The following is a 14,746-nucleotide window of genomic DNA, read 5'->3' as shown; positions in this document are numbered from 1 at the left end:
ACCTGAGACGGGGTGGGGGGGGGGGGGCTAAATTTAGCCCCCCTGCCGCCACCACACGCACATTCACACACACTCCGCCGGGGACGGCAGAGGCGAGTCGGAGGCCGAAGGCGAGAGGTGCTCCCGCTTCACGCTTCTTCCCCTTTGGGCCAAACGGGAAGGACCAAACGCACGTTTGGACCACAACCTGACTCCAAGGTCAGTCAACACTTTGTTTCATCACCAATTGTTGATACTAACTCATGTTTGCAGGTTTGATATGGGGCGGTTCAAAATTGATACAGGTATCCTACCACATCGATATCGGACCGATGCGATAAATCTGTTTCTAGGTACTCACAAACAGCTCTTGGAACAGTTTGATAGTTACCACCTAGATGTGACAAAAGTCCGATAGGTTGGTTGGTATCGGTTTTGGTGACCGCACAAGAGTTGAGTGCTCGCACTGGTATCTGAGGAAAGCGAAAGAGGTATGGCAGGGAAGTTCAATATCTTTTTCTCAGGTCGATACCGGTGAGATGACTCAACTCTGGAGGAGTCGCCGATATCAAGTACGGATACTAGTGACTACTCATATTGGAATCTGGAAAAAAAAGTGGGGAAGAATATCCTCAAGTGATATCGGTATATGTTGGTATTGGTAATGGAATTGGCTTCTCAAAAAATGTACTTCTTCGGAATGATTTTATATTGTTTAAGTGGAAGTTTTATGTCTTAAAAGTACCAGCGGTATCATATGCTTGGTATTGGTATCGGTGACGTCTTAAGAACTTTCAAATTATTTTTCATTGTTTTGTGGGAAATTGTATGTATTCAAAGTACTGTGATATCAATTTTATGTATTCAAAGTGGAATGGGTTGCTTGGTATTGGTATCGGTGCCTAATCGAAAAAGTTGTATCAAACACACCTACTGTATGTTTTTGCGTATAATATCAAAAGAAAATGTCTCTTCACTCATTCGCCGCCTGATGAATGTATCCGTAAATTTAGGAGGTTCACTCCTGAACGCAGTATGTACATGTATGGTATAAACAGAGTGTGTGTTGTGGTAGGCACTCAAAGCGAGTGTGTGTGTGTGTGTGTGTGAGGTGAATTTCCACGGAAAGTTTCCAATTTGGAATCTTTCCAAAAAGTCTGAGTCAACTTGCAGTACGAAATGACCTGTTTTCTGGGCTTGTTTTCTTGTGGCGCACAATGCAAAGGTGGGCCGTCGAAAATAATTTAGCGCAGGCCCGGCGGGCTCCATGCGGTGTCTTGTGAAAGTTTCCACATTCATTTTTAACGACGCCTCGCACAAAACATCACCCGCACTTTCTTTTCCACGAGAAAAAGAACGTTTGTTACCAATATTTATCGATACCGAACAACCGATACCACTAATACCTTTGAACCCTCCCCTAAAATAAGGAAAAATCATTTTAAAGAACGTATTATATGAGCAGAAAGTACTCAACTCTTCAAGAGTCGCGATATGATACCAAGCAACCGATCCCACCTGTACTTTTGATACATAAAATTTTCTCAGATACATTAAAAAAATAATTTGAAAGAATGTACTACAAAAGAAAAATATACACCTCCAGAGTACTCACTGATACCAAGCAACCGATAGCACAAATACATTTGCTACATAAAATTTGCCACTAAAACTATGAAAAATAAAATGTAAAGAATGTACTACAAAGAAGAAAATACTCAACTCTTGAGTAGTCACCCATACTGATACCACGCAACTGATACCACTAGAACCTTTGATACATGAACTTTCCCCCAAAGCAATGAAAAATCATTTTAAAGAATGTTCTATTTAAGAAAGTACTGAACTCTTGAGTACTCACCAATACCGATACCAAGCAATCGATACCGTTAATATTTTTGATACGTAAAATCAATCAATCAAAACGCTGAGAAATCCTTTTTAAGAACATACCATAAAAGAAATCCCCAACCCTTTAGTAGTTACCGATACTATACCAAGCAATCGATACCACTAATACCTTTGATCGATAAAATTTCCCCCAAAACGCAGATTTAAGTAGTCAACCCTTCAGGAGTCACCGATACCAAAACAAAGTTTCCTCTTTGCTCCTGCGACATTAAAGCAGCGGCCCACCCTGAGCCCCCGACTTGGCTGGCCCCCCGCTCCGGTTCGGTCCGGGCCGGGCGTCGGGGCGCCTGCGGCGCGGGTTTATAAATAACAGCAGCTGCTCCTGCGGACGGCGCTCGGGTGCCGAGCGATACCTACACGCTTTGCTAAGGCCCAAAAAAGCTCCAAAAAATATATATATAGGCCGTGTTTTAAGTAACATCTTAGTGTATAAATAAGACGTTAACAGTGATGACGTGTTTTCATGCGGGTCGGGGTCAGCGAGGTCGTCCCGAAGCACTCACAACCTCAAGTTTGATATTTTTTTTACACTAGTCGCCGATACTAGTAGCCTCTACTACATTTGATCAGGGATTGTCAACAACGCTTTTTTGAGGCCCGATACCAGTATGAGAACTTGATACTTGATATCGGTATCAGTGACTCCTCAAGAGTTGAATTCTGGTACCGGTATGAATCTGAAAGTTGATATTTGTCTGGAAAAAATTAGGTATCGAACATTCTTACAAAGAATAGGGATGTTCAATACCAGTGTTCTTGAGACCGATACCAAATGCAAGTAGTCAGAGGTATCAGTACCTGATATCGGTACTGGTGACTCCTTAACCGTTAAGTACCCGCACTGGTATCAATCTGAAACCTGGTATTGGTCTGGATAAAGAGGTATCGAAGATTTCTGCTAAAAAAGCCAGGGATGTTCAATACCACTTTTTTTCACACTGTTACCAGTATGATTATTCAGTGCATGATATCAGTATAGATCTGAAACTTGCTATTGGTCTGAAAATAGAGGTTTTAGGACAGTTACGAGTACTGAACTCTTGAGTATTCATGGATTCCACTAATACTTTTGTTTTGGGGTTGTTCAAAACCACTTTTTTCACATCAACACCAGTATAATTAGTCAGTTGTATAAGTACGTGATATTGGTATCGGTGACTCCCCGGTCTCGAGCCGGAACGTGATACCAGTCCGAAAAGAGGTACGCTTCCCACTAAACGGGCCTAGTAATGATAATATACAGTACTAACTAAAAATAGAGAGATTCGATACCTATTTTCGACAGGCCGATAACGGTTACGAGTACAGAACTCTTGAGTAGTCACCGACACCACCAATACTTTTGTTTAGGGACGTTCAAAACCACATCGGTATCAGTATGATTAGTCAGTGGTATCGGTCCATGATATCGGTACGCCTCCTCTCGATCTGGAACTTGAAAAAGAGGTACGGAAGATGGTACGGAACCTAATGGCCTGGGTGTTTTTCAGAATGCAGGACGGGAGTCGGAACCAGCCGCTCCCCCCGGTCCCCGCGCCGCCAAAGGACTCGGCGGAGGGCGCCGCCCCGGAGGGGGACGGCGATCCCCGGGACGAGCCGGACGCGGACGAGGGAGACCCGGCCGACCTGGCGGCCTTCCTGAGCGCCGAGGAGATGGACCGCAGCCTGGACCTGGCCCGGGAGGCCTTCGAGGCCCGGGGCTCCCCGGAGCCGGCGCGGACCGGCGCCCGAGCGCTCCGGGAGGGCCGGGCCCAAGCCCCGCCCCTCAAGCCGGCCCCGCCCGTCTACAAGCAGGAGAAGCCGCGGCTGCTCCACGAAGGCCTGGAGCTCAACGAGCGGGCCTCGTCCGCCTCCGAGTTCTGCAGCCGGGCCGCCACCTTCATCGAGGAGCTCTCGTCCATCTTCAAGCCGGGGCGCGCGGGGGAGGGCGACTCGTCCTCCCCGGACAGCGGGTACCTGTCGCCCGGGAACCATCGGCCGGGCCCCGCCGCGGAGGCGGCGCCGACCCCCGCGTCCGCCCCGGTTCCGGCCCCGCCCCCTTCTGGGCCCCCGTCGCCGCCGTGCTTCTCGCAGAAGCTGAAGAGTCAGGAGGTGGCCGAGGGGAGCCCCATTCGTCTGGAATGCAGGGTCAGCGGGAACCCGCCGCCGCTCGTCAGGTAAGCGCGGCGCGCCGCGGTGCTGCCGAGGCTCGCCATTTGGCGAGCCGTTCCGTGCGAGCCTTAAATGCGGGTTCGCTATTTGCCAAGCGATTCGATGCGAGCGTGAAATGTGGGGTGCCAAGCCATTTTATGCAAGCTTGAAATGTTAAATGTGGGTTCACTATTTGGCAAGCGATGCAATGCAAACGTGAAATGTGGGTTCACTATTTGGCAACTAATTACATGTGAATTTTAAATGTGGGGTCACTATTTGGCAAGCGATTCCATGCAAGTGTGAAATGTGGGTTCACTATTTGGCAAGCGATTCCATGCAAGTGTGAAATGTGGGTTCACTATTTGGCAAGCGATTCCATGCAAGCGTGAAATGTGGGTTCACTACTTGGTAAGCAATTCAATGTCGATTTTTGGCAACTTGTAAAGCAGTGTATTGCAGTGCATGTTTCACTATTTGGCAAGCAGTTGAATATGGGATCACTATTTGGCAAAAAGCCAAGTAGAATATTTAAACTCGGTGTCACTATTTAGCAAGAGGCAAAGTAGTGTTCTGGTTTCTTTTTTGACTAGAAGCAATGTGGTGAAGTTTAGCGGCCTCCAATATTTGGCAAGTAGCGGAAAGCGAGTTCACTATTTGGCAAAAGGCAAAGTAGTGTGTTTCAGTGCATGCTTCACAATTCGGCAAGCGCTTGAATGTAGACTCGCTATTTGGCAAGGAGCAAAGAAGTACAATCCAACACAGGCTCACGATAGGAAACAAACAATGTGACCCAGCTAAATAGTGGCTCACTATTTGGCAAGAGGCAAGGCGCCAAGCCAATCCGGGCCTCGCGATATTGGATTCGACAGCTTTCGCTAACGTTACGGTCAAGGTCTCCTTAATGGGACTTTAGCGGCAGTTGAGCGACATCCCAATGTGTCGGTGAGTGTTGGCAGACGCTCTTGCGTTGGGGCGGGTATCGGTGACACGCTCCAGACCCGACGGCGTGCCGTCCGGAGATAAGGCCCCAACGTCTGCGCTCCCGCCGGACTTTAACCCGCCGGCGGGAGCGGGTCCGCTTGATGCGAGAAAAAAGACGCGTCTCAGTTGTGTATTGAAGTTATTCCGTTTAAAACCGCGCATATCACACAAGCCACGCCCCCTTGGCTTGGTTATTTACGGAGCACTAAAAATACACTGCGCTCTTGTTTCCAGACACGTCAGCCGCTAGAAACACACACACACACACTCGCACACACTTTGACTTGTCCCCGTTAAAGTTGCGCAATCTTTTTGCACGTTGTTGGCCCTTCGAGCGCAGCGGTGGGCAACCCGCGGCTCGCGGGCCCGACCGGGACGCGGATTCCATTCGAAAGTTGGAAAAGGCTCCGATCATTATAGAAAAGAAAAGCGCCACGTCGTGTCCGTCGGCTTGTTGTCCATCCGGAAAAGGAAGCGCTCGCCACCTAAAATTGTATACGCTACGTCCGACGTCCATCTATTTCTGGGAGGGCGGCTCTCATGATCCAAAGCATTCCACATCAGACGTCCAATCGCTATCTATGGAAATCAAACTGTCATCGTTGCATCGGCAAACGTTTATGACCTGTGGAAGATGTCTTTTTCTTTCTTTCTTTCTTTCTTTCTTTCTTTCTTTGATATTGGGTTTCTTTTTTCGGTTTTCTTTCCATTTCCTCCATCTTTCTTTCCTGATTTCTTTTCTATTTTCTGTATCTTTCTTGCATTTGTTTTGGTTTCTTTCTTTCTTTTTTTTTCTTTGATATTTTATTTTTATCTCTTTCCTCTATCGTTCCTTCTATTTTCTGTCTTTCTTGCATTCGTTTTGGTTCTTTTTTTTTCTATTATGTCTATTTTTAAACGTTTCTAGCATTCTTTTGGGGTTTATTTATCTATGAAGGAAGCGCTCCTGTGTTACTCCATCAGTTGAGCTGCGCGTCCATATAATCACCGCTAGAGGGCAGCAAACCACTGTCAGCTAATCTTGAAGCGTGTGCGCAGCATTTTTTGACGCTTTTAGTTCTTATTTCTTATACATAAGGACGCAGTAATATATGTCATCATTATATAGTGCATGTATATAGTGTTGAGTGAGACCTTCCATCAGTTAGTATTAATGACCTAGTGTACGATTTTTTTTGACAGCAAGGGTGACGTCTTTTCTTGGAAGGGGGAAACCACCTCCTTACACCATTATACTCAAAAGAAGATGAAATAGTCCCCAGAGCGCAGGGTAGCAAAAGTCCAATCAGTTATTAGTCAGCGCCAAAATGAAGTCAGCTAGTGTGAAACACACACACACACACGCACACACACACGCACGCACTTATGTAAGAATGGACACAAAGCCTCCGTTGATGAGGCCCATGATTTTTCTGCATTGTGACAGCAATGCTTTTGCGAAATGCTTTGCTATTGTGTAAGGATCATTTGCGTTCATTAGAGAAATGTGTGTCTCCATGTAGATGTTTTTTTTTCTTTAATTGTGCAATGCAAGTTTTTTTTTTTAATTTTCTATTCTTCTTTCGTTTGTCGTTTCTGGTTTGTGATCATAAAAGTGCTAACATAACAGAACAGGCCATTCGAATCTCAGTACTCGTCCATTAACATGTAATTCGTCGATTAATCGACAAAACTATTGGTGAATTGAACTATTGTTAAAATATTTATTAGTTGCGATCACTAAATGTTAAAAAATGTTTAAAAATGTTCTTGAGCTTCCCTTCCTGCTTCTCCCTCGCACAGTTGAAATAACATCAACTTTATGCAAGTATTATGCCAAGAATAAAATATATTATTTTTTAGAACGTTTGTATTTTCACCCAACACTTATTCTTTAGCTATGAATCAATTTTTGTTTTTTTATTCAATGCTAACTCATATAAAATGGATAACTATTAAGAGTCACATTTAATTAACATTTAATTATGAATTCCCATTCAAGCGAGGATGACCTTTTGAAACATCTGCCTGCGCGAAATGCCACTGCTCTTCATTGGCTTTAATGAGGTCACAAACAATATTTATTCACTGGGAGTCTAGAGATGACTCGCCTTTTTTTTTTCCATTTGCGCTTAGCGTACGAGCAGATGGCCTCAAGCATGATGTCATAGCAGGTGACCGGCGGCTGACTCATGACGCGGGCCCTTTGTAATGCGCTCTCTTTTAACGACCCAGGCTTCACTGGAACTGCTCCTCGGCAAGATGCGAGGAATCAAAGAAAGACATGACATCACAGCTAAGCTAAGCTAAGCTATATATATATATATATATATATACATATAAATAACATAGTTTTTTTTTTTTTTTTCCACTGGAACAAACACAAAATATGTATTTTAATTTTTTACCCCCGAATCGTTTCAAAGTAATTGAAATCATTGCATTAGGGCGTTCTGTAGATTAATAACTCATAACATCAGTGATTATACAAGTAAAGTTTCCCTTTAATAAAGCCACATAACCATCGTGATCATGTTTTGGTTCGACGCCTTAATAACAAGAGTTCTTTTCAGAGGATAAAGAATACATGCCCATAAAAGTCATTTTGTTTATCTGGGTATAAAAGATTTAACGGTAGAGTTTAGCACTTTTGCTAGCTTACAACCGGTCTACTCGCTTGCAAACATTACTTCACTCAAATACCTTCCCTTAGCGTGCTAGCAAAAGGACGGCTAACCCGTAACCGCAGTTGGTGCAAAACGATTTGGCGGGAGGATGCGAGCCTGTCACTTTTGACGTATTGTTTGCGTCTCACCGCCGCGATAACTGATGTGCGTTAAGATAGCGGGCGTCAAAAAACAGCTGGGATGCTGGCCCCTTGCTATTTCTCGCCGACATGTCAACAGCGACATCGTGGTCGGCGCGCCGTCCCCCCCTGGAGATGGGGTGTGAGGTTTCAGACAACAAGGTGAGACCTCTGCCCCCCGTGAGCTTCCACTGTCCTAGAATAGCCACTAATCCGTGGATTGGTTCTCGCCTATGTCGGGTTTGGACTCGAGCTGGGGGGCTTGCTAGTTCTGCCTCACTTCTGCCATCAAGGCGTTGTTTTGGTGTTGTTTCTTCAGATTGATTCTGGAATTGATTCACATTTTTGGAAGGAATTTAACACCCGGCTCTTAACGCGACGCCATGGAGTTCAATTCAGTCCGACGGGAAGCGAAAACAGCGGGGACGGTAGCGCCACAACCGATAAGTAGTTCAACACGTAACAATTTTACGTAAAAACAAAAAAATAAATGATGGCCAAACTAAAATATCACCAATAATGTTGATGCCTTTGTGAGATAGATAGATAGATAGATAGATAGATAGATAGATAGATAGATAGATAGATAGATAGATAGATAGATAGATAGATAGATAGATAGATAGATAGATAGATAGATAGATAGATAGATAGATAGATAGATAGATAGTTGGCCTTCTCAATCAATAGCTAGCAAGATACCTTTCTATAGATGGATAGAAACTGTTGATTGCTAGCTAGCGTTCTAGAGCGATAGCTAGCTTTCTAGATTGATGTATAGATAGATCTAAGTAGCTACGAAGCGAACTAACTAGTTAAGCTAGCAAGCTAGCTTCATAGCTGTTTCATCAGTTAGCTAACTAAGCCAACTAACTAGCTAGCTTCAAAGTATCTATCTATCTATCTATCTATCTATCTATCTATCTATCTATCTATCTATCTGTCTGTCTGTCTGTCTGTCTGTCTGTCTAGCTAGCTAGTGATGGAGAGGCTAGCTAGCTACAGTTTCTATCTATCTATCTATCTATCTATCTATCTATCTATCTATCTATCTATCTATCTATCTATCTATCTATCTATCTATCTATCTATCTATCTATCTATCTATCTATCTATCTATCTATCTATCTATCTATCTATCTATCAAGCTAGCTAGTGATGGAGAAGGCTAGCTAGCTACAGTTTCTATCTATCTATCTATCTATCTATCTATCTATCTATCTATCTATCTATCTATCTATCTATCTATCTATCTATCTATCTATCTATCTATCTATCTATCTATCTATCTATCTATCTATCTATCGAGCTAGCTAGTGATGGAGAGGCTAGCTAGCTAGTTTCTATCTATCTATCTATCTATCTATCTATCTATCTATCTATCTATCTATCTATCTATCTATCTATCTATCTATCTATCTATCTATCTATCTATCTATCTATCTATCTATCTATCTATCTATCTATCTATCTATCCATCCATCCATTCATCCATCCATCCATCCATCCATGTGTGCAGCCCAGGCCACCATATAGCCCCGCCCCTGCCTGCATTGCATTTCTTTTCCCAACATTGCGCAGCCCAATAATAAAACTGAAATGTCTTTCCTTTCATGTTAATTACTATTGCAGTGATTGAATTTTCTTGAAAAGCGTGCATCCCCGGTTGGGGCGTGGTGGGCGACACCAAAGCCGCGTTGAAACGCCACTTTTTCCGTGCGAGCGCTAATCGCCGCGCCAAAAACTTCATGAAAAGCACGTGCGAGTCTATAAAGCGGGCAGAATGCAAGCCACATGACGCTTGACAGCCCAGCTGACGTCTCGGCTTTTGTTCTGTTGAGTCATCAGAACCGGGCCGGGCCGGGCCGGGCTTGGCTCCACATCTGTTGGCCCTCACCTGTTGTGCGACTTGACGTCCCTTCAGCTTACAGGAAGGGGCCCTTTGATGGCTTCTTTCATTCTTTTGCCTTTGAAGTGGAGCAGCTCACTCACTCTTTTGTGTCTCACAATCTTTAATACAGCAGTAAAAAAAAAAAAAAACATGCCGGGTCTCTACATGTTTTATGAGCAGATGGGACTGATGTGCACTTATGTCAACGCTCCACGCTGACAATCCAAAGTCGCAAATAAAAACCTCCGTCGCGCCACTGAATGACCGCTAAGGTTAGCGAAAAGTGCGCGCTAATGCTAAATACAGATTTCGAAGCATTTTGCCCCAGATGAGCAAATGATGTCCTCACATGCAAACACCATACGGTATTTTTTTACAAGTGTAGAGCTGTCAATGTGGTGTCAACAATTTCATCTGGAAAACCCATTCAAACGTACTTGCAAATGCATTCAAACGTGCTGCAGGCTACACGCTAAAAACATAGCATTTACTGTATAGTATAGTTTTACTGTGATGTCCATTGGCATTTCTTCCCATAACATGCTAAAATGTAGCCAATGACAAAGTATGAGATCCTATGATCACGCATGTACTCTTGAATTGTGATTTCCCAGGACGTTAGCATGAAGACGGCAGCTGCAGGGTTAGGGTTAGTCCAAAAAGACGGGACAAATTGATTCCGTTTGCCGTCGCGGAGCGGCCAGTTGGAGCGTGCCTCCCGCTTTGCCGCCAATTGCTGATTGGCTCCAGAAACATTTGTAAGATGGCTAGCAAAATAGTAAAAGATCAACCGGATGGCAAACAAGTCGATTGTGTTCGCTCCCACATCGGCGCAAATGCCCCTTTCTGGGTGGCGCCCGCCTAGCAAAACAGCAAAAGCTGGAGTTGTCTTTGTAGGCTCGACAGGAAGACTTGAGTTTGTGTGTGTATCGAAAGAATACAATGACCTTTACAGTAAGGTGTTTATTTTTAGCTGCTCAAGCACACATGAAGTGTGGAGCCCCCCCCCCCAGTAACAAGTTCCACAAATAATCCCACTCTGGGGGGTCTCCCCCGAGCGAAATACAAATCCCCGCACTTGTGTGTGAATGGAAGTCATCCTCTGCAGCGAGCGACACGCCAACCAGCAAAACACTTTTCCAAGCGCTGACTGGGGAGAATGGCCTTTCGCGTCATTTCTCCATGGTCTTGCACGAGCGAAATGTGCGTGTGCGGAAGCGGCAAGGCCGCAGCCATCTGTCTGACGCTTGCCAGGTGCCGCCTCTCCAAAGTGGTCTTTTTAGACCGGGCCTGATCCCCAGAGCTATTTCCGTGCCGTCCTTACCAAGACTAACTTCTTCTGGCCCGCGGGATTTCACACACACACACACACACACACACACACACACACACACACACACACACACACACACACACACACACACACACACGCACACACACACGCACGCGCACACACACACATATATATAATGCGGCTCATATATGGTGTATTGTGTAGTATCTGAAGGATAACAAAGCAACAACATTCTTAGCGTCAATGAACTACCTATAGCCTCTTACCAAACGTTAGTGTATGAACATGCTGTAATTTTAGCCTACATTAGCGAGTTAGCAATTACCAGCAACCACTACTAATTGTAAAATGCAACATCAACACAAACGATTTCCTCAACAGTATAAACACTCCTATCTTACTAAACGTGGGCAGTAGCATGCATTATCAACATAGATGATAATAAACTATAAATACGCGCTTACATTGTCATTCACTGCGTCACCGTCACGAGCCGAATGACGCACGAAGAACGTAAAACCGGAAACGGAAATGCAGCGCAACCCGACAAATCAAAAGCATACATTTCAAAATTAAACAACGAAACGCCACAAACTCGAACGCTTGAAGAATTCACAACACACACACAGATTAGAAGACTAAATATTAGTTGTATATGTTAATTTTTAAATTGTTTTGTATGTATTTTATTTGGTGTATTTTGTGAGATTCTTCTTTTTTTAAGTTTATGACTTAACAATGTTCGTTTTTAGTTGCTGCAGCTTTCATTACATTTTTAGTTTCTTATTTGTGTCGTTTTATTTAAATTAAATCTTTATTTTTTTTTTTTACTCTAAATTTTTACCATGAAATGAATCTTCATTTTAGATGTTTGTTCAAATAATTGTTAGTTGAAATGTTGTTTCATAATTTACCGTAATTTTTGTAATTTTCCCATCTTTTCGCTCATACTTTTGGATGAGAAATAATTTTCCTTGTTTTTTTTTTATTTTTTTTATTTTATTATAGTTTCCCATCCCAGCTTTCATTTGATTACATAAGTGTAAGAAATAGTTTGCGGGGGAAAAACAATCCAAACAAAAATGAAAACTTGCAAAGTTAGCAAATTGAAAGTCTCACAAGATTTCCAACTGGGAATGGCTCCCTTTGATATTGGACATATTTCTTCTTCCGGCGACCCTTCTTCCATCAGCTGTGGAATTTGGCAAGTCGGGGGGAGGCGGTGTGTGTGTGTGTGTGTGTGTGTGTGTGTGTGTTGGGGGGGGGTTCTCCCACTCCCACCATCCTCACCCAGTCAGTCCGAGCGGGCGTGCGTCACTCTCGTCGTGTGTTTACGTGCTTGCCAGACTCCAAATTTTGTTTAAAGTAGAAAAGGAGCGAGAGGGCGGAGCTCAGGTATGGATCACATGACATTTGTGTGGATTTGATTGAACGTATTGATGGCGTATTGGGAAACTTTCAAATCATCCTCGCTATTCAAGCGCATGTTTTGCGAACTTGGAGTTTTTCAATCAAACAGGAAGGCCCGTTTACGCATTTAAATGAGATTTACTCGCTTTTATCTTGAATGTCAGCATAATTTGGGTGTGTCAAGATGTGTGTGTGTGTGTGTTGTGTGTTTGTAGATCAGCTGCTGCATATGTCTGTCACTATTTTAGTGGCGTGTACGTCTTATGCTCTCACACGTACATACACACATGGTTTGTTTTACACACCCCTACTCACACACACCATGATGTTTCAGACAGTTCCTAAGCCAACAGAACAAAACAGTTTGTAGAAAAGAAATCAAATATTATAAAACAAAATAAATAAATACAAAAAAAAAAGGCAAAGAATGTGGGTGACAAACATACGGCCCGCGGGCCGGTTCTGGCCTGCAAATGGGTTTAATCCGGCCCATCAGATGATTTTGTAACGTTTGAATTTTCTCAGTAAATGAAAAGCGTGAAATGTTTGATCAATTGGTACAATTCTCAAACAAACGGAAGCCGAGCGGGGCCGGTCCCCAAGAAAAAAAAAGTTGGTTTCATTCTGACATTATTCCCCCGAATTCCCAGAATTGTTGCTTTTTTCTCAAAATCCCCCATATGAGCAAAGTGTTTGAGGCCCTGCGAAAAAAAAAAAAAAACGCAGGCAAAATCCTGACGTGAACGCGAGAATCCTCACTTTAAAATCAGAATTCTAAAGTGGAAGTCACAATTCTGATTAACTGAAAATGATGAGATTATTCCCAGAATTTTCATTTTATTCTTAGAATTACCGAGTGCAGCAAATGTTTTGAGCCTTGAATTTGGATGTATTCATTCTGCCAAATTTCCAGCATTATCCGTTTAGTCCTTGAATTTCCCCGCGACCGATACATGCTCGCCGCCAGTTCCGATTTAGCGGGCGCAGCTCATCACGCCGCAGCTGTCGGTCGACTCGGGAATATTCCGAAGCTCCCGCCCGTCTGTCGTGAAACGTCTTCTTCTGTTTTACTGCGCCGCATTCCCGCTTTTATCATCTCTGGCTAGCCGCCGTTTGTCCCGCTTTGACTCCCAACTTTGTGATTGTCCTCGTGAGAATAATTACAGACAGTGCAGAAAAATCCGCGACGTTACTTTCAAGTTAATGAGCCTAGCATGCTAGCGGAAGATCAGAGACAAAACATAAATAAAAAATGCTGCATTCTTTGTTGCTGTTGGAGCCGCTTTTGTAAACAAAAGACAATTTTATATAATAAACAGACTAAATCTAATCTTCCTAAACCCTTCATATTTTCTTCTTTTCAAGTCATATATCTGCTGAGTGTCAGATTTCCCACATTGCGAGCGGTCAGTGAACGCCTCGCCAGTGTAACCTTGAATGTGCTCCAAGCAGTTGTTTTTCCTTTTTCTTGCGACGCAGCTTGAGTTCATTTTGCCATAAATACCCGAAGTTGTGCAGCATCCGTCTTCCGCCAGGTTTATGATCGTGTGGGCATTCCAAAAGATCGCAATTAAGTCAAACGGAATCTCTCTCCGTGTTCTTTAAGCCCTGCAGAGTGAGAGTTATTCTACGACTGGCCAAGATTTGGCCCCTGGGCCTTGTGTATGACACCTGCGCCCTCGAGGATTGACACCTGACAGCGTGCAGAATTAGTCAGGCGGCGGCAAGTGAGGAAAAAAATGTGGGACCGGCGATGACAGGTGGAGCAGAACCCGGCTGGGTGTGTTGCGCCGCCTTATCGCAACAGGAAGTGCTAAAACTTGGCCCGCGCTCTCATTTTAACACGTTAACACAATAGGGAGCAGACGTGATGTGAATTCGGGTGGAAAAACACCCAGGAGGGATAGAATCCACTTCAACAAGAAAATTACGCAGTGTTCTCTTCATGTGTGAAAAAGTTCTTGCGTGAAAAAGTTCAAACGTAGTCCTGTATTTTTCGGGCTATAAGGCACACTGAATTTTATGGAATTTTAATTCATCTGTTTTCTCATGTATAGGCCGAAAGAGCTGAACCCTTAATCGCAGGGTTCAAAGCGTGAGAAAAAAAGCTGTGGTTGTGGTCCAAAATTTACACCATACTGGTCGCCAAAAATCCAAATGAAACTTTAAGGTTCATACTCAAAATCAATGCTTCCGTAGCGTCTTCTTTTGTCTCGCTTTTTTTACCGGGAGATCGACCCCTGGTGGCTAGTATAAAGAAGTTTAGATACACCACACTGGAGCATCAACCGAAGGGCTCAAAGCGTGAGAAAAAAGCTGTGGCTTCTGATCCTATTTTTATAGTAGTAATTGCCAAAAATCC

At 43.8% G+C, this 14,746-nt stretch overlaps 1 protein-coding gene across 1 annotated transcript in view; it reads left to right on the top strand.

Moving 5' to 3' along the window:
* Positions 1-3,380: 3,380 nt before the first annotated feature.
* The window catches only part of palld (palladin, cytoskeletal associated protein), a 33,614-nt gene continuing 22,248 nt past the window's right edge, over positions 3,381-14,746 (top strand). Inside the window, 1 exon segment of the mRNA XM_088425370.1 lies at positions 3,381-4,046. Coding sequence (XP_088281496.1) covers positions 3,382-4,046 — 665 coding nt within the window. The 5' untranslated portion in view covers position 3,381.

This window comes from Hippichthys cyanospilos, chromosome 10 (assembly GCF_059441005.1).
Source record: "Hippichthys cyanospilos isolate Australia breed blue-spotted pipefish chromosome 10, RoL_Hcya_1.0, whole genome shotgun sequence".
In the NCBI taxonomy this organism is placed as follows: domain Eukaryota; kingdom Metazoa; phylum Chordata; class Actinopteri; order Syngnathiformes; family Syngnathidae; genus Hippichthys; species Hippichthys cyanospilos.
The sequence above is the reverse complement of the archived record's forward strand: the minus strand, read 5'-3'. Positions and strand labels throughout refer to the sequence as shown.